This window comes from Paracoccidioides brasiliensis (assembly GCF_000150735.1).
Source record: "Paracoccidioides brasiliensis Pb18 unplaced genomic scaffold supercont2.5, whole genome shotgun sequence".
Classification (NCBI taxonomy): domain Eukaryota; kingdom Fungi; phylum Ascomycota; class Eurotiomycetes; order Onygenales; family Ajellomycetaceae; genus Paracoccidioides; species Paracoccidioides brasiliensis.
Window position 1 is genome coordinate 1,227,534 of NW_011371362.1, and position 17,338 is coordinate 1,244,871.

Sequence of the window (17,338 nt, forward strand, 5' to 3'; positions counted from 1 at the left end):
AACAAGAGAACAAGGTCGAAATTATAATTTGCTGGGAATAGGGGGAGGGAGAAATGGAAATTGGGATCTTGGGATAGGCCGGGCCTGTTCCGTAGTCTCTCCCAGGCGCGTGGGCTCCGCAAAACCCCCTCCCAAACACAACTTACTAATGATTAGTTCACCCACCAACCAATCGTAAACCTGTCGATTTGCGGCAAAACGTCAACAGTTAACAGAGACTTGACGATTTAGTGTCGAGTTGTTATAGTTAGGACGTGACTCTGCTCTGCGCTGTTTTTAGCCGCCGAGTTAATTGAATATTAATCAGTATTGGCTCGTCTCGAGACTCGAGGATACGCGCACTCTGCTGTATTTGAGATCAACCAGAAGGGTCAGAATAGCTTAACTATGTTAGTGTCCAGCTGCTACGGGATGAAGTGGTTTTTGCAGAACGCAGAACAGAGGACGGAGCAGAAAAGTACAGTGTATATATACATTCACAAGAATAGTAATTTCTCAGCCCCTCAAAGTAGAAAGGTCCATTCTTATTGCCATTCCATACGCCCCCATCAATCATTCATTCTTCAGATAAGTATATGGAGGATGTCGCTGTCCCTGTGTCAAGCGGCAGTCTCGGACGCAACGCGCTTAGCACAGCGCGCGTAGTTATTTAGTTGAACTGGCCTTGGCCGCTGGTGGAGTCAACATCTACAGTAGAGTTGGAACCTGCAGAGATAAACAAATTGTGAAGACCAAGTGAATATTTATGAAGAATGTTAAGAGTATTCCATTTGCATATTTAATGCTTCATTCATGGCTTGTCAGAGATCTGTCTTGCATCTTCTATGAAACTATGCGTTCCTCTTCTTATTAAAGGACGACATCATATAACTAACCTTCAGTTATCCGCCACGCGCGCTCTTCATTCAGTGCTACCATCCAACTCCTCCTTTACCTGCGCATCTGCCCGCCCAATACCTGGTCGTTCTATGGCCATTTCCACTACCTGATATACCCTCTCCGTCTATATATCACCAAGTTATCTGGCAAAGCTTGGTGGGCAAGGTCTCGTTGGGTGGTCGTGGAGGGGGCCGCCTGAGAAGAGAGCCCCCCAGTATAAAACAATACTCTACCAGCCAGCATCCATCGCCACAACCATGAGCCAATTACTGACTGCCCGCCAGGCGGAAGAGCTGTGCGTTTCCAATTTATCCCTATATTCAAACATATCTGCTGATTATGCTGGTGTATATATGCAGTCATAAGGCCATGATCGCCTACCTCCTATCCGCCAACCTACCGAAGAGTGCCGCTGCGCTACGCGAAGAGTTAGCTGACAGTGTCCAGCTTGACGACTCCACCGCGAAGAAATATGAAGGGCTTTTGGAAAAGAAGTGGACGAGCGTGGTGCGGTTGCAAAAAAAGGTCAGCTCGAACGGGAAGTGGCCCAATATCAGACATGGCTTTTTCCTCTGTTCCCTTGTTTTCTTGCTTGTGATACTGGTCCCATAAAAAATATCCCTGATAAAAACGGTTATATTTACATATTCATGCAGATCATGGACTTAGAATCTCGAAACAATGCCCTCCAATCCGAGCTGGACTCTGCTACTCCAACATCCCTCGCCCGAAGAAACCAAGACCCCGTCTCCTGGCTGCCCCATGCCCCCGCCAGACACATTCTACAATCCCACCGTGAGCCCGTAACTTGCGTGGGCTTCCATCCCGTCTTCTCCTCCCTTGCATCCGGATCGGATGACACAACCATCAAGATATGGGACTGGGAGCTAGGTGAGCTCGAGCGGACAATAAAGGGCCACACAAAAGCTGTATTGGATGTGGACTACGGCGGACCCCGCGGCGGCACCCTACTAGCCTCATGTTCATCAGACCTCACAATCAAACTCTGGGATCCATCAGACGGGTACAAAAACATCCGCACCCTCCCAGGCCACGACCACAGCGTCTCTGCCGTCCGATTCATCCCCTCCGGCGCCGCCGGCTCTCCGCTCTCAGGCAACCTCCTCGTTTCCGCCTCCCGTGACAAAACCCTGCGTATCTGGGACGTCACGACGGGATACTGCGTCAAGACGCTGCGTGGACATGTAGACTGGGTGCGGGACGTCGCAGCCTCGCCGGACGGCCGCTTCCTCTTCTCAGCCGGAAACGACCAAGTCGCACGCCTCTGGGACGTTTCTTCCGGCGAGACCAAATCCACTTTCCTCGGCCACGAACACGCGGTCGAATGTGTCGCTTTCGCCCCGCCAACCAGCTATCCGCACCTGTCAGCTCTGGCGGGGCTGAAAAAGGCACCCCCATCCTCCTCGTCGGCGGAATATGTGGCCACAGGCTCGCGCGACAAGTCCATACGCATATGGGATGCGCGCGGGACGTTGATCAAAACCCTCATCGGCCACGACAATTGGGTTCGCGCCCTCGCGTTCCATCCAGGAGGCAAATATCTGCTCTCCGTCAGCGACGATAAGACGCTCCGCTGCTGGGATCTGACGCAGGAATGCAAGTGTGTTCGCACGGTGAAGGATGCACATGGGCACTTTATCAGCTGTATACGGTGGGCGCCGAATATTATCAAAGATGCTGGGGTTGTGAATGGGGATGATACGTCGACTGCTGCTTCTGCGAATGGGGGTGCGCTTGCTGCCTCTGCTATTAATGGGGTTGTTCCGACGGGGAAGAAGGAAGATCCTGGCGGCGGGCCGATGATGGGAATTCGCTGTGTGATTGCGACGGGGAGTGTGGATTTGAAGGTGAGGGTGTTTGCGTCGTGAGGATTGTGGCGGGGTGAACATCCTGCACATCACATAGCATGGCTTAAGATCAGGACTCGGGAGAGTGGTTGACACACTATATGTAAGTCATCACAGGAGAAAGAATGGAAGAAGCCCAAGAAGCCCTTGAATTCAGAAAAGGAACATAAATTAGATGATGGAACACACCCTTGAGGGATGGTTTTGCTTTATACGGCACTTTTTCTCTTCTTTTCTCTTCTTTTCTTTCCTTTTTTTCCCCCTTCCTCTTTATCTTTTGCTCAAACCTATTTACCTGCCTTTGCACCTCCTTTCCTTTTCTCCTTCGTTTCTTTTCCATTGCCATTTTCCAAACTTATAATACGCTCATCTCATTTATGCACGGTTTTGTTGATCAGACTAGCTGCGAATTTTCCTCACCGCCATGAATATATCCAAAACTCAACGTAGCTCTCCTAACTTCCTCCGGCGCATCTTCCCTTAACCGATGAACCTCCTAATTCATTTTTTTTTTAAAAAAAATTTTTCGAAAATCATTCTCTAGACTGATGTCGTTGCCCTGACCATGTCTCTCCCACTCTATCAGAGAAGCTCTCTGTACCGCATATGCGGTCATTCCCCAGATAGCCAGCTCGTTTATCCACATTTCAGATTCTACCAGCAAGATAAAAGACAACTGGCGAGCCGCGGTAGTTAAAACAGAAGGTTGGTGAGAGCACACCGCAGCGCCTGAGGAGTTCTGCGCATACAGAGAAGAGAGGCCATTGTTCAGGGGGGAATGGGTGATTGCGGAAAGCTATGTGTGAAATGGCGATAGGGTCATCCATGTGGAAGAAAAGTAATCTCAACATTGGGGGAATAAAATAATAGAAACTGGTTTTTAATAGATTGCTCTTCGTCGTTAGACTCTCCTCCGGTGCGGCACCGGTAGCTAATATGATATGCATATATATATATATATATATATATTTCACGCTCCATTGTTGAACCCGAGGCTCCAAACTTGGCTTACATCTTATCTCCCAAGAAGGCGTTTTGGAATACGGTGGCCTTGGTGCCTGGAAATCGGAGTTCTCCAGATTCAGAATCACCCGCGTCTAAGCAGTCGATAAGGACGAGCAATGAGCAAGGAATGAGGTCATTGGCTCAGTGGTTTCAGGACGAATTAGGTTAAGCCATGAACGCGGGTGTGGACATGGATATTTGCATATTTAGAGAGTGAGTCTTCGCGGAGGATGAAGAAGAAGAAGAAGAAGAAGTTGACATCACGGCGGACAGCGCTAGTTATGAGAACAAAATGCAAAAAGGTGGCAGTTGTATGATCTCTGCAAGTGAGTTGAGAGCGGGGTGGAAGCCTACTCTGTAACGGGTTTTTGCCGAGTCAGCGTCTAAGGTTAGTTACGTACGATGCCAGTGGGGTTCAAGGGCAAGCAAGGAAAACTTTGCAGTGTCCTGGAAGCTGGTCTTCGAGTTCACCATCTATGGATGTCAGGCTGTCTTCAGGTTGAGTCCTGGGGCATATATTTTGAGCCGGCCATGCATTAATTGTGAACGTCTTTCCCTGGCGATATTTTTGCCGTGGCGAGGTTTTAGATGTGGGAAAAGGGGCAAAATGAACAAAAACGTACGAACTGTTATGGTTGTCCGTTCATCAGGTACAAATTAAAAGGGGACTGATTGTTTTATTGTTTGAAAGAGATCGGAAATATCATTCCAGCAGGGTATTCTATATATCAGGCTTATTTTAAAGCGAAATAATGCGTAAAATTCGAACAGTCCACCGTCCACCGTCCACCCGTCCGTCGAGGCAATTGAACGAAAATACTATAAGAAATAGTATATTTCCAAATCCCATCTCCCGCCCCCGGTTTCAACCCCGTTGCCAAAACTAAGCAGGTGGATAAGACATGGACTGAGATTTCTGGTAGCCCTGGCCAGCAGCTTGACGAGCTATCACCTCCTTGTTTTCCTGGACGAGGGCGAAGCACGGACAGAAGAAGGCGCTAAGACAGTCCTGGAGATGGGACTCTTCAAAGTTGTGCTTCGCCTTGATGGAGCCCGGTTCCATTTTCAAGAACTTTTCAAGATGAGTCTGCGTGATGCCGTATTTCTCGCGCATCTCAATTCGTCTCTTTGCGACTAGGAGCCATGCGACGGCGAAGCAGTTCAGGCCGCAGAAGATGAGGCACTGGTATTTGGACAGTTTTAGAAGGGCTTAGGCGGAAATGCGATTGATGTGAAACTGAGAGAGAGGGATAAGAGCTGTTCCTTTTGGCTACTTACGTTGTCGTTAATGGGACTGTAGTTCTGGAGAGTGGGGTCCTCCATACGAGCCTGCGTCTTCCCGAAGAGAATACATGGGCAGAACCATCCGACCAAACCTGAAAATCGAGTAAATCATTGTTAGCTTTCCGACACCCAACGACAGTCAATCCACGACAAGTGCGCAACGTACATGTATCAATGGGGTTCAGGATGTCCCAGAACGAGTGTGTCCAGCTAGGGTTATGGGTTGGCTCAGCAGTGGCCATTTTTCGGGGATAAGGTATTATTAGGGGAAACTTGGATATGAAATGATTTGAGAGTTCTAAAAGTAAAAGAAAAAATGTTAAGGGGTATCTTCACTGAAATCAAAGCACTAAAGAGCGACAAGAAAATAACTATACTAAACGAATGAATGACAGAAAATGGCTGATTTAAGTGTTCAGAATGACAATAGCCCACTGGCTGGGGAAGGCCGCTCGCTATATATATGATATATCATTTCAGAGGTCCAGCTTCAGGCGCCCCCTTGCTCTTCAAACAGCGAAACCCCTTTACTTTGGTCAGCAGAGGGAGGCTCAATCTGTGCTTCGTATTGTCTTTCTTCGACTCCACAGTCAAACTTGAAAATTGGCCCGATTGGAGTCAAACATGCCGTATGCAAGTCAGGCAATGTGCCACGGTATGCCATGCGTTACGAGAACTAGGAATTAGAATGGGGAGGAAGCGAGTCACTCTTCTTTCTTTTCTTTTCTTTTCTTTTCTTTTCTTTTTTTTTTTTCCTTTTTTGATAGCTTCGAGGCACTGCCGCCAAAACTTCCGTCTCGAGAGAATGGACCACAAGAATTCAAGGATCCGAGGGTTCCTTTTTTCACTTCGTATCTGCTGGCCAGTCGCGATATATTATTTCAACATAGTTCTCAGTTGTTCGACTTAAGGTGTGATAGCCAGCCCATAGCTACCGATTGGGGCTAGTTTTGCACACGCAGCCCGTGTGGGCGGGCCCCTGAAGTCGGTGACTGGCGCAGCCTGATCACTGAAGCGACCAGTGACAGCCCGGAAGTTAGAAAACGATAGCAGCAGGGCGTTCCGTGCCAGCAAGCTTTCCCATGGAGATTCGCCGAAAGAAAAAAAAAAAAAAAAAAAAAAAAAAAAAAAAAAAAAAAGGATGAGAAAAAAGAGGAAAAAGGAAAAAAGATCATTACATCTTTACTTTTTTCTTTGTTTTCAACTCCCTCTCCCCCTGAGACGCCAACTGTAGAAGAGTATATTCATAAGGTTTTTAATATATGTGCAATGACATGATAGCATTGGCTGAAGTGTCCCAGGCAAAAACTCTCATCACTGTTAGCAAGACACTTGACATTTATTCGTCCCAGAAATTTCCATCCTTGCTGTTTTCAAACCGAGCCGGACACTTGAACCGAGGGTTCCAAATAGCGTTATGAAGGAGCTCTGGCCAGTATTCTGCACTTTAGTCCCCGGATGAAACAGGGACTCGGACGGCATGATAAATTCCACATCTTGGGATTCGGAAGCGTCCTCTACTATGACATTCTCAAATGTGATCATGAAAAACGCATAATGCAGATGAATATCATGCAGGATAGTTATCAATGTTCCTTCCGTCGGTTCCTGCTAGAAACGCAACGGAATTTCGAGGGTGTGAAACTGCTCTTCTTTTTACAACAGGCTCGCAGGTGGGGATGGTACAATGGCTGAGTGACGAGCAGCTAGGACATACGTATATCAAAATGAAATGAGCCTGATTCATACAGAAGGATATAAAGAGCACCCTCAAACCAGCGGACCAGAAACCCTAGAGCTCTTCTCACAGCGCAGGAGATTGATTGCCCAGGTGTCGCCAGAAGGGTTTGCTATCTTGTTTCCCCCATATATCATTATGCCATCCACCAAGAAAAATAATTTGACGCTGTGCGAATGATGACACTGGGCATGGTGGAGCACGCATTAGCTTTGCTGTTCCCCACACCAAAAGCAAACACTCTTGGTTCGGCGCTTCAGGCGCTTAACCGACTTATCGGGGCGCCCCGGACCAGAACTAATAGAGTGTATGGGAGCAATCAACCGAAGAGACGATGAAGCAATGCGGAATAGAATAGATAGTAGCATGTGTTCTTCATTCTGGTGGTTCGCAAGAAGGAATAATAATCACGAGGTAAGCTACACAGTTCCTGAACTGAAAGAGAAGAACATGATGGACAAAAGATATATATATATAGTAAATGTTCAGTGTGCTTGCTCATAGCCATGTTCATGTGTGTATATAGCACCTTGAAACACCAACTACGGTAATACTTCGAAAGGAGGCAAGGTGTGTTTCGTATGTATGCCTCAGGGTGGTATATAATGGTAAACTACGGAGTAGAATAGGAGACAAAAAAAAATTGGACAGCTAAGATTAACATGCGCGTCTGGACTAGAATAGGTACCGCCTGAAAATCACGTGGGCCAACGGCGAAGGAGTGAACAATAGGGAGCGTTGACATGAGAAGGCTGTGAGCTTTTGACGGCATTGCGGAATAGATCATGTTATGGACAGCAAAGGGAAGGAATGGATTATATATATGGGAACCGTACAAAAAAGGGGTTGAATGATAATAGGTGAAATATATGGGGAACCAAGACGGGCTGTCAAGCAAAAATAGATGATACAAGGAAAGGGATGGAAAACTAGTTCGCGCGGGGGGCGGTTATTATTGCAAGAAAAGGACAGGAGGGCAAAGGAGGGGGGTGAAGAAAGGAAAGGACATAAGGGGAGAGCAATCGGGAAACGGTGTAGATTTTAAGGGCTAAATAACTCTTACAAATGACAAAAGGAAAACGATGTCAGATGGAGTAGAAAAAGAAGAAGGTGAGGAGCAGACAATGGGTTTGAAAGGTAATTACATGAACCTAGGTAGGTAGATTGTAATAAACAAACACTATCACAAAGAAGAAAAGCATGGGGATGGGATGAAGAATGACAAACGCGCAGACTAAACTGGAAAAACCCAGGGGAGAGAAAAGAAAAAGTGGTTCCCTGAAACAAATTATTAACGGCGCATTTCTTCAAAGAACAAAAAGTTCACAAGAAAAATCAACAAAAATTAAAGGATTAAGAAAATTTAAAACCCATATTTGGAATGACGCGGGACAAAAAGGAGTAACATAGCAGGAGGAACAGGAAGGGAAAACGGGACAGAAAAAAGGGGTGTAGTATGTAAAAGGAATTAAAAATTCAAGGTGATGTGCCCATATTGAAGAAAAGTATAATTGCCCATACTCAAAACCACTCGCCTCTTTTCTCCTTCCTCCCTCTTCGTCAAAAAGCTTATCTTGATGCCCGACCGATTTGCAAGAAAGAAAATTCTGAAAAAGGGACAAACTCTTTTACCATCCCCAGCCGATTCCAAATCCAAATCCAAATCCAAATCCAAATCCAAATCCAAATTCATATATCAATCAAATTCCCACTCTGCCGCTGCTGCGATGCCGCATAACCAGGCTGCTGCATCCCAAATGGATTATTCGTGCGCTGCTGCTGAGCGCCCGTGAACTGCTGGCTCAAAAACGGGTTATTCGCAGTCTGGTTAGGCTGGAGGCGCTCGAGACCTTGTCCCGCGGAGTTTACGAAGACGCCGGGAGTGGTGTGTTGAGCGGGGATACGGAGGTCGCCGACGTTTCCAAAAGTATCTTGTCCGTCGCCGGTGGCGAGGAGTGCGTTGAGACGGGCGTGTTGGGGATTCTGGGTTTGTTGTTGCTGTTGTTGCTGTTGTTGCTGTTGCTGTTGCTGTTGGAGGTTGGAGGGAGGTTGGAAGTTTGTGATGGGGTTTGTTGAGAATTGAGTGTGGTTCGTGACGGGCTGAGCGGTACGTTGTTGGGCGAGAGTGCCAAGGGAGGGTGGACCCGTCTTTTGTGCGCGCTGTGCTTGGTTTTGCGTGAATGATGAGGCAAAGGGGTTGTTGGAGCCGGTTGGCATGGGTTTGAGGGCGTCTGTAGATTGTTGTTGGTTTGATGCCCAGGGGTTATGGCTGCCTGCCTGAAGGAAATTGTTGTCTTGCTGTTGCGGCTGTTGCGGTTGGCCGAAGATATCACCATAGGGATTATTGAATGCGGTTTGCTGGGGTTGGAGCGCAGTCTGGGGCTGCATAAAGTTGTTCTGTTGCTGGAATTGATCATAGCCAGGTTGCTGGGCGGGGAAGCCACCTGTGTATCCATTTGTATAACCTGTCTGCTGAGGTTGGAATCCAGTAGGCTGGGTATATTGATTATTTAGGTAACCTGTTGACATAGATTGTTGTTGGTCCACAGGATTTCCGAACCAATCTACAGCAGGCTGTTGCTGATATCCTTGGTTATATCCAGTCACCTGTGGCTGAGTAGGTTGTGCAGGAGTTACGGTGTTATCATCAAACAGTGCGGAGGCATTGCTCTCTTCTAGTTCACGCCTCCGTAGCTCCTCTTCTTCCTTACTTAGCTTGATAGCCTTGGCAAGATCATCATCGTCATCGTCAGCATTTAATTCCCTTTGGCGGCGTTTCCTCTCCTCCTCAGCTTCATGCTTGCTTGCCTCTATTGCAAGGCGGTACTCAGCGTCTTCTTCATCACTGGGCGGTCTCAGGGAGGGATCGCGTCCAGAGCGACGTCCTGGATCACTGCCACCTGAAATGCCGTGAATTCCATCATCGATACCAGTAACCCGGGATTTCCAGAGTTTCCTATCAGAACGTTCGTTTCGAAGGCGCTCTTCGTCGAGGATCAAGGCGGTCAATTCCTTCGCGGAAACTCGTACTATTACAACTGTTAGCAATAGGTCTCCAGACATATACCAGTCTGTATAGATATATATCCCGCAACTAACCATTTTGCCCAACATCACGACCATCATCATCAATATACTGGAATTCGCGCAGCGTCTTGATAATGTAGATATTTTTTCTGGCCCACGTAACCACCATTTCTGAGCCTTCATGAAGACAGTAATCCAACACTTTCAACGATTTGAGCACATGTCTCCAATTCTTGCCCTTATCATTCAATCTCTTATCTAGCATATCCATGATCTCGTAGAAATCGCTGGGACTGCATCAAGAAGGGAATAAATCTGTCAGCAGTCGCACATATCAAAGAGCGACACAACTGTCAAGCATAAGAGATATTCTACCTATGGAATGTCATCGCCGCAATCTCCCCCATTTCCGTCCCGGTGGGGCCCCAAGGGTCATTACTCGTCGCTACACAGAAGAGTAATCAGTCACATGAAAATCTCTGTAAGGTTCAGAGTGACGCAGGGGGAATAAGGCGCGGGTATCAACCCAAATCTAACCAACAGGTACCTACCATTGCGAACTTTGACCTGCACAGACGAGTATCCCTTCGTAACGTTCTTCACACTCCTCACAACCTTCGACATGGTCGCAATATATAAAAATCCTCAAAATCCGGCTAAGGAGAGAAACGCGGGGGAAAAAAAAAAACGAAGATCCTCCCTTTCTCGTTTTTAATATCCTGATGGATATTCCCCACCGTTTTGTATAATGCCGATATAATGTAGGAGACAAGAAGGGCACTCTTCCACTTCCCCGGACAAGTCCCCCGTCAGTTGTATCTCTTTATCGAACAATGAACCCCGTTATCTTTCTTTCTTACAATTTTGCCTGTGTGAACGGGTTGAGGCACGGTACTTAATTACCTTTTCCCCTTCTCGAGGTGTTGCTTTGTCTCAGAGCGGAGAGTAAGGAAGAATCGTGTGTGTGAGAGGAAGTCGCACGCGATTTCCCAGAGGAAGACTATCTTTATTCGCCCTGCGTTTTAAGAGGTAGGTGGTATTGTATTTACTTATCCATTCGAACGCAAAATTTTGCCAATGGATGTAGACTCTTCTTTCTTTCTTTCCTTCCTTCTTTCTTTCTCTCTTTCTTTCTCTCTTTTTATTTTATTTTATTTTTCCGGAGGGAAGAGGAAATCCTGCGTGGGGAAAACGAAGTTGCCGTAGAAGTGAGAGATGGTGGGGACTTTGGGTATGAACAGGCGCGCGAGGCTGTCTGGCCGGTTGAAGGTTGTCCTCCGTCGTCCTCGTCGTCGTCGTATTGGGGAGAAGAGAGGGTGAGGTTCGAAGATTGGTAAGTTGGCGAGGGTAGAATGGTTCCTGGGCACACGGAATCTCGTAGGTCCCCGTAAGGTATTGGAAAGTGTTTGGCGAGCACCGGTGTATGTGGTTGTCGGGTGGTTGGTTGGTTGAAGAGTGAAGAAAAGTAGTTGGTTGGTTTGGTTGATGATGATGATGATGATGATGTTGTTGGTGATGATGAATCCCTCCCCAGACCCAAAGCGGAAAAAGTGGCTGAGCCCCTCGCCTAGTTTCTTATTTTTCTTGGCGGGGGGGAAAAAAGTTGGGGCTGGTGGTCAGCCACGTGTTTGACCGCCTGGCAGAATTGTACACATTGGTTGAACGCCAAGCGCCAGTGTTTGTGTGGATGAATAAACCATACGTGGAAGATCAGAAAGAGAAGCAGGAAACATTAAATATTCTAATTAGCTGGAGTGTATATCTATCTTGATGGATACTATTGTACTGTATATACATTAATGTGTACGGAGGAAAATTCTAAAAATATCGCTAAGACAATTGAGTTACCCGGGGAACCGCATGGCCATACGTCATATAAGATGCAACTGTTTCTCCGAGATCTAGACGCTCCGCATTTCCCAAGCTTCCGATTCCAAAAGGGACAAGGGGAAAGAAAGAGAAAGAGAAGAAAAGAAGGAAAGAAGGAAAGAAGGAAAGAAAGTAAAGAGAAATGAATAAAACACAACCTTCAACCATCAAACAACAGAAACCTCCTTCGCCGCCTCCGCCTGCTCAGCCAAATACCTTTCCTCCGCACTCTTAATACACTGTATATTAGCCCCCAACTTATTCAACGTCTCAACGTACTCATCATACGGATCCGAATCAAACACAATCCCGCCTCCAGCCTGCAAATACGCAACCCCGTCCTTCACCATCATAGTCCGCAGCGCAATACACGTATCCATAGGCCCATCCACAATCTCCCTCCCATCCCCGCTAGCGTAATTGTATCCAAAATACCCCACCGCCCCCGCATACACCCCCCTCTTCTCCCCCTCCAGCTCAGCAATGAGCTCCATGGCTCGCACTTTGGGCGCCCCGCTGACCGTGCCGGCGGGGAAGATGGACCTGAAGGCGTCGAAGCGGGTCTTGTCTGGCCGCAGGATGCCCGAGACCTGCGAGACGAGGTGCTGTACGTGCGAAAATTTCTCGACAACCAGCAGCCGGTCCACGTGGGTGGTTTCGGGATCACAGACGCGGTTGACATCGTTGCGCGCGAGGTCGACTAGCATTACGTGCTCGGCTCTGTCCTTCTCGCTGTTGAGCAGGTCCGCGGCCAGCTGGGCGTCTTCCTGCGGCGTCTTGCCTCTCTTGACGGTTCCGGCGATGGGATGCGTGATGATTCGCCGCCCTTCTTCCTTGACTAGCAGTTCAGGACTGGCACCTATGAGCTGGAATTCGTCACAGTCGATGTAGAATAGGTACGGGGAAGGGTTCACGGTGCGTAGGTGACGGTATAGATTAAAGGGGTGTAGAGACGTAGGTCGTGCGAGCCTTTGGGAGGGGACTGTTTGGAAAATATCCCCTTTCATAATATGTTCCTTTAACTTCCTCACGTGTGCTTCGTACCCCGCCTGTCCGATGTTGGAAGTATACTTTTGCCCTTCCGTGATAGGTGGCTGGTGCGGAAGAGGAGTTTTAGGATCCAGCAGGACATCGATGGTCCGCTGGATCACCCTTTGACCCTTCTGGTATTCCGCTTCAAAATCCTTCTCGTCTTCCGGAAGATGTACATATGTAATCACCTTGACGACCTGGAAGAAATGATCAAAGGCAACAATCGTGTCAACCATCATGAAAAACGATTCCGGTATCTTGAGAATATCCTTCATGGGTCGCGCAGTTTTGGGCTCGAAATATCGTACGCAGTCATAACTGACGTAGCCAATTGCACCACCGGCCATCGGGGGCAGTATGAGGCCCGGGATTGTGGCGACGAGGGACTGGGAGAGCTCTTCTTGTAGGGCGGGAAGTGGGTCGCATTCGGGTCCGTAGCCGGGTCCAGTTTTGATGACCTTTTTGGGGTCTGCTTGTTGCGGGGGAATTGTTAAGGTCAGTTTCGTTTGACGGATGTCTGGATGATCTACCAATGGCTGTCTGCGGGTCGAAGAAGACATACCAGCTCCCACAAAGGTATACCTCCCAATTGTCTCTGTCGTAGCAGCGCTTTCATATAGGAAGGACAGTTTCGAGCTATCTCGCAACGAATGAACATATAGACGTCAGCAACAACTATGAAGCTCTCTGCAAGTTCGAAGAGAGAAGAGCAAAGTTTCCGATTCTTGCCGAATGAATTAGGAAATTTAGCACCAAAAATGAAATCACGCACTCACTTCGCAGATAGCTTCAAGTATGCCAGAGTGGGTGTGAGAAGATCCGCGGGCACCGACGCCATCAGTGGGACGAGGTTGGGCGGGTGCGGCGCATCCTTCGATTGCGCCAGGACATCTTTAACCACTTCTATCGACGGTTGAATAATAACCTAACATGCAGACATAGAGACGTCAGCAGCGGACACCTAACAACAGAGCGTAAACAACACAGAGTAGATACAAATTATATAGAATGTAAGTAGAACAACATACTCGCGGGGCCATGGCTACGGTTACGGGAACCCAGGAAGCAGTTTCAGACGAGGTGATAGGCGGGGTGTCGGAGCTGAGGGGGAATGCGGGAGGTGTGAAGTGGCACAACGGCGTTAACCCAAATAACTCATATCAACTGGCTATTTTGAGGCCTTAATATGAAGTGGATGTTGGGCGTGTGTTGCCCGGGCGGCCGCCCCGCCGCACGTGATATAGCGTATATTAGATAGCTAGCTAGGCCTCCCAATATGAGAGATTCAACCATCCCACAGGTTATGAGCCCGGATAGCAGTTTTTTAAGCAAAACAAGACGTTTTAATTAGAATACGCTGCAACCAACGCGATATTGGATGAGTTCGACTAGATTTCCTTTAAAAACGCTCTTTTTACACTAAAAATCAGAAGATCCCAAGGGGATACTCTCTGTTGTGAGAAAGCGATCGCGTCCGCGAAGGAATCAAAACAAAACATCATTTTTCTCTTTTTCCTGATTTTCTTTCTTTTCTTAAATTTTTGATCTGAGGATACCCAAGTCTTGTGTCTAGATGAGTAGATTACCCCCTACTCCTCAATCAGAACGAAAGAGATCTCTACGTTCCCATTCAAAGGCCCAAGAGACGTTCCCTACACTCTACGAAGAAGGTGTAGTGGATACGGTGCCCACCTCAGGAGACGAAGGAGAAACCGAATACGCGTTAGTGGAAGAAGCAATGGAAGAAGCCAGCTCAACCCGTGATACAGGGAAAGGGCCCGTACGCGACGAATCAGAGGATGACGGGACCCCTAGCCCAAATCCTGGCCCTATCCCAATCCCTACCCCCAATGCCAACGGCATGATCACGATGACCGCGGCCGATCTTCTCACGTTTTGTCAACAGATGATGACCGCGCGGGAGAACGCCCGTACGAGTGATACTACCCCTGCGTATACCCTAAAACAGGAGATACGTGAATATCATAAGGAGGTGCAAGCTTCGATGGATACGAAGACCGTGACGACGTTTGATGGAACCAACTACCAAGCATGGAGGATTGGCATCCTGGCGGACGCGGAGGTTATTGGCGCCACTGATATCCTTATGAAAAACCAACATGAACCGCCTGAAGAATACGACACCAACCAGTTGGATAAAGAGCGTTGGACAGTACGTACAAAGGCCTTATACCGTCGAATGTTGCAGTCCCTACTGGGACCTGTACGTACAACGATTGGAGTATTAGAACCGGATAACGCGGCTGCCCTATGGCAGAAGATCAGCCAGGAATACGCTGTCTCATTGGCAGAGGAACGTATGAACGTCATGAAGGAGCTCTCAAACCTTGCTGTCAAGGATAACGACTATCTTGCCTACCAAAGGAGATTTCGCTACCTGGTTGCACGGCATAAGGAGTTAGCCACACAAGATGACGATTTTTATCACGATCTTTTCCTTATTGGCCTACGTGATCATCAGAAGGCGTTTGTAAAGACCCGTCTTGATGACTTCTACGCAACTGGCCAAGATCCAATCGTGAACATGGATATTGACGATTTGATGAAGCAGTTAACCAATCGTACAAGCAAGACAAAAGAGTCCGATCGTCCGAAGACCTCTAAAGCGAACGCTGCCACCACGAATGGCGATAACAAGCAGTCCAATACGTCGACTACTGCCTCGAAATGCGATGTTTGTGACCGCGTAGGACATACAAATAAGACCTGCTGGCGCCAGCACCCGGAGTTAGCGACCGATCGATGGAGGGAAGCGAATAAGGATAAGATCGTCGAGAATACCGATGAGAATAGTGGCGGACGGAAACCGAAGAATAATAAGGGGAAAGGTAGATATAAGGATGACAAAAACAACGAGAAGACGCCAGATCTCCTTGCCTCTCAACCTAGTGCCAACGCCGCGATCGCACTATCCGCGTCGTCCGAGATATCATCCAAACCATGGTATTTGGATACCTGCACCAGCTTCAATATGAGCGGCGAGAAGCATTCGATGATACGTACGGTGTCTTTTGAAGGTAATCTCAAAGTTAATACGGCCGACGGAGGACAGGGACAGGTTAAGGAAGTTGGGGATATCCTCCTAGAATCGGATGGGGGGGATATCATGGTAAGAGACGTCCATTGGATCCCAAATCTAACCGTCAACCTGTTGTCGTTCGCGAAGCTAGAAGACCAGGGTTTCCGATTTGAATTATCCCCATCTACCCCGTCTTATTTCATTATTCGAGCGCCAAACGGTGTCATATTTACCGCGATCCGAACGCCCCAAAGCTCCATATACAAGATCGTCGAACGAGAATCGGAAGTTGACGTCCACCATGCGTCCAAAGCGGTCAACTTCGCCGCCCAATCCTACGTATACGGAGACGCGATGGTGACGGTCGATGAATCTGGCGATAAACCGAATAAGATATTGAAAACCCTCGCGGAATGGCATGTTGACCTGGGTCATATTCATGTTGGGGCGATAATCGCTTTGGCAAAGAATCCACTATCAGGCGTACGAATCAAAGGCCCCAAATCAGGACTATTCTGCGACGCCTGCGTCAAAGCCGGAATGACACGAAAATACTCGCAGACCCCGATGCCACGGGCGCTACGAGCGATGGAACGCGTGCATATCGATATCGCAGGCGGAGGCAAGACGCTCGACGACATGAACGATCACCCCGTTGAATCCCGCCAGGGGACGAAATATTACATGCTAATCACCGATGATGCCACCCGTTATAGGTGGATCTACTTTTTGCATGCGAAGGACCAAGCTGTCGATTTTTACGGCCACTGGGTCCAATTCATGAAAAACCTCGGTTTCACCCCGCCTGCGTACGTGAGAACGGATATTGACGGCGTATTCCGTTCCAATAAGATGTCTACGATTATGACCAGTCAGGGGACGATTTGGGAGCCTACGACCCCCCATTCCCCCCACCAAGACGGCGTATCGGAGCGCGGCATTCGTACGATCATGGCGCGTGCCAGGGCAGTCCTTATGGGAAAGGATATCCCTAAGAAGTTCTGGGCGGATATTTTGGAAACGGTAGTGTCGATCACGAACAACACGCCTACTTCCACCGTCTTGTATAATTCGAAATTTTGGCCTACGGATACTACGGATGAATCGCAGCTCGTACGCTGTCCTCATACGATCCCGTTCTCTGCGCTCCTAAACGTCCCGCCAGAGGTTTTGCACTTCCGCGAGCTCGGATCGGACGTTTACGCTCACCTCCACGGATCGCAAAAACCCGCGGATAAGCTGTCTGCCAGGGCGGAATCGTATAAGCTTATTGGTTTTCGCGGTAAATCGATTTTTCGTTTGTGGAATCCCGCGACGGACAAGCTCCTGATCACCAGCGATGTGATTTTCCCCTCAAAAGAGCGTACGAATGAAACAAACGTTGAAGGACTAGCGTCCAATCCTACGACCTACTTGGTTGAGGATGGCGAAGTTCCCGAAATCGAAGACGCCGAATGGATAAGACCTGCGAAATCGTTCGCTACGTACGTCCCTTCTCCTATCACAGGTTCATTGCCAAAGACGTACAAGGATGCCGTGAATCGACCAGGCGTAGGAGAATATTGGAAGAAATCAATGCAACGTGAGATCGCAGAT

General features: G+C 48.1%; 4 protein-coding genes across 4 annotated transcripts; 1 reads left to right on the top strand and 3 right to left on the bottom strand.

Annotated features, from left to right (window-relative positions):
* Window positions 1-1,136: 1,136 nt before the first annotated feature.
* PADG_04850 (nuclear distribution protein PAC1) lies at window positions 1,137-2,768 on the top strand (the record flags this gene model as incomplete). The annotated part of the gene is made up of 3 exons (XM_010762106.1): window positions 1,137-1,174; window positions 1,239-1,404; window positions 1,536-2,768. 3 exons carry the CDS (start codon window positions 1,137-1,139, stop codon window positions 2,766-2,768), a joined length of 1,437 nt encoding a protein of 478 aa, XP_010760408.1.
* Window positions 2,769-4,635: 1,867 nt separating this feature from the next.
* PADG_04851 (uncharacterized protein) lies at window positions 4,636-5,278 on the bottom strand (the record flags this gene model as incomplete). Its single annotated transcript, XM_010762107.1, has 3 exons — window positions 4,636-4,935; window positions 5,031-5,128; window positions 5,203-5,278. The coding sequence occupies 3 exons, from the start codon at window positions 5,276-5,278 to the stop codon at window positions 4,636-4,638; spliced, it is 474 nt and encodes a 157-aa protein (XP_010760409.1).
* A 3,185-nt stretch (window positions 5,279-8,463) lies between these two features.
* On the bottom strand, window positions 8,464-10,425 carry PADG_04852 (epsin; the record flags this gene model as incomplete). The annotated part of the gene is made up of 4 exons (XM_010762108.1): window positions 8,464-9,803; window positions 9,874-10,094; window positions 10,177-10,246; window positions 10,353-10,425. 4 exons carry the CDS (start codon window positions 10,423-10,425, stop codon window positions 8,464-8,466), a joined length of 1,704 nt encoding a protein of 567 aa, XP_010760410.1.
* Window positions 10,426-11,837: 1,412 nt separating this feature from the next.
* On the bottom strand, window positions 11,838-13,742 carry PADG_04854 (anthranilate synthase component I; the record flags this gene model as incomplete). The annotated part of the gene is made up of 3 exons (XM_010761860.1): window positions 11,838-13,338; window positions 13,479-13,627; window positions 13,731-13,742. The coding sequence occupies 3 exons, from the start codon at window positions 13,740-13,742 to the stop codon at window positions 11,838-11,840; spliced, it is 1,662 nt and encodes a 553-aa protein (XP_010760162.1).
* Window positions 13,743-17,338: the final 3,596 nt, after the last annotated feature.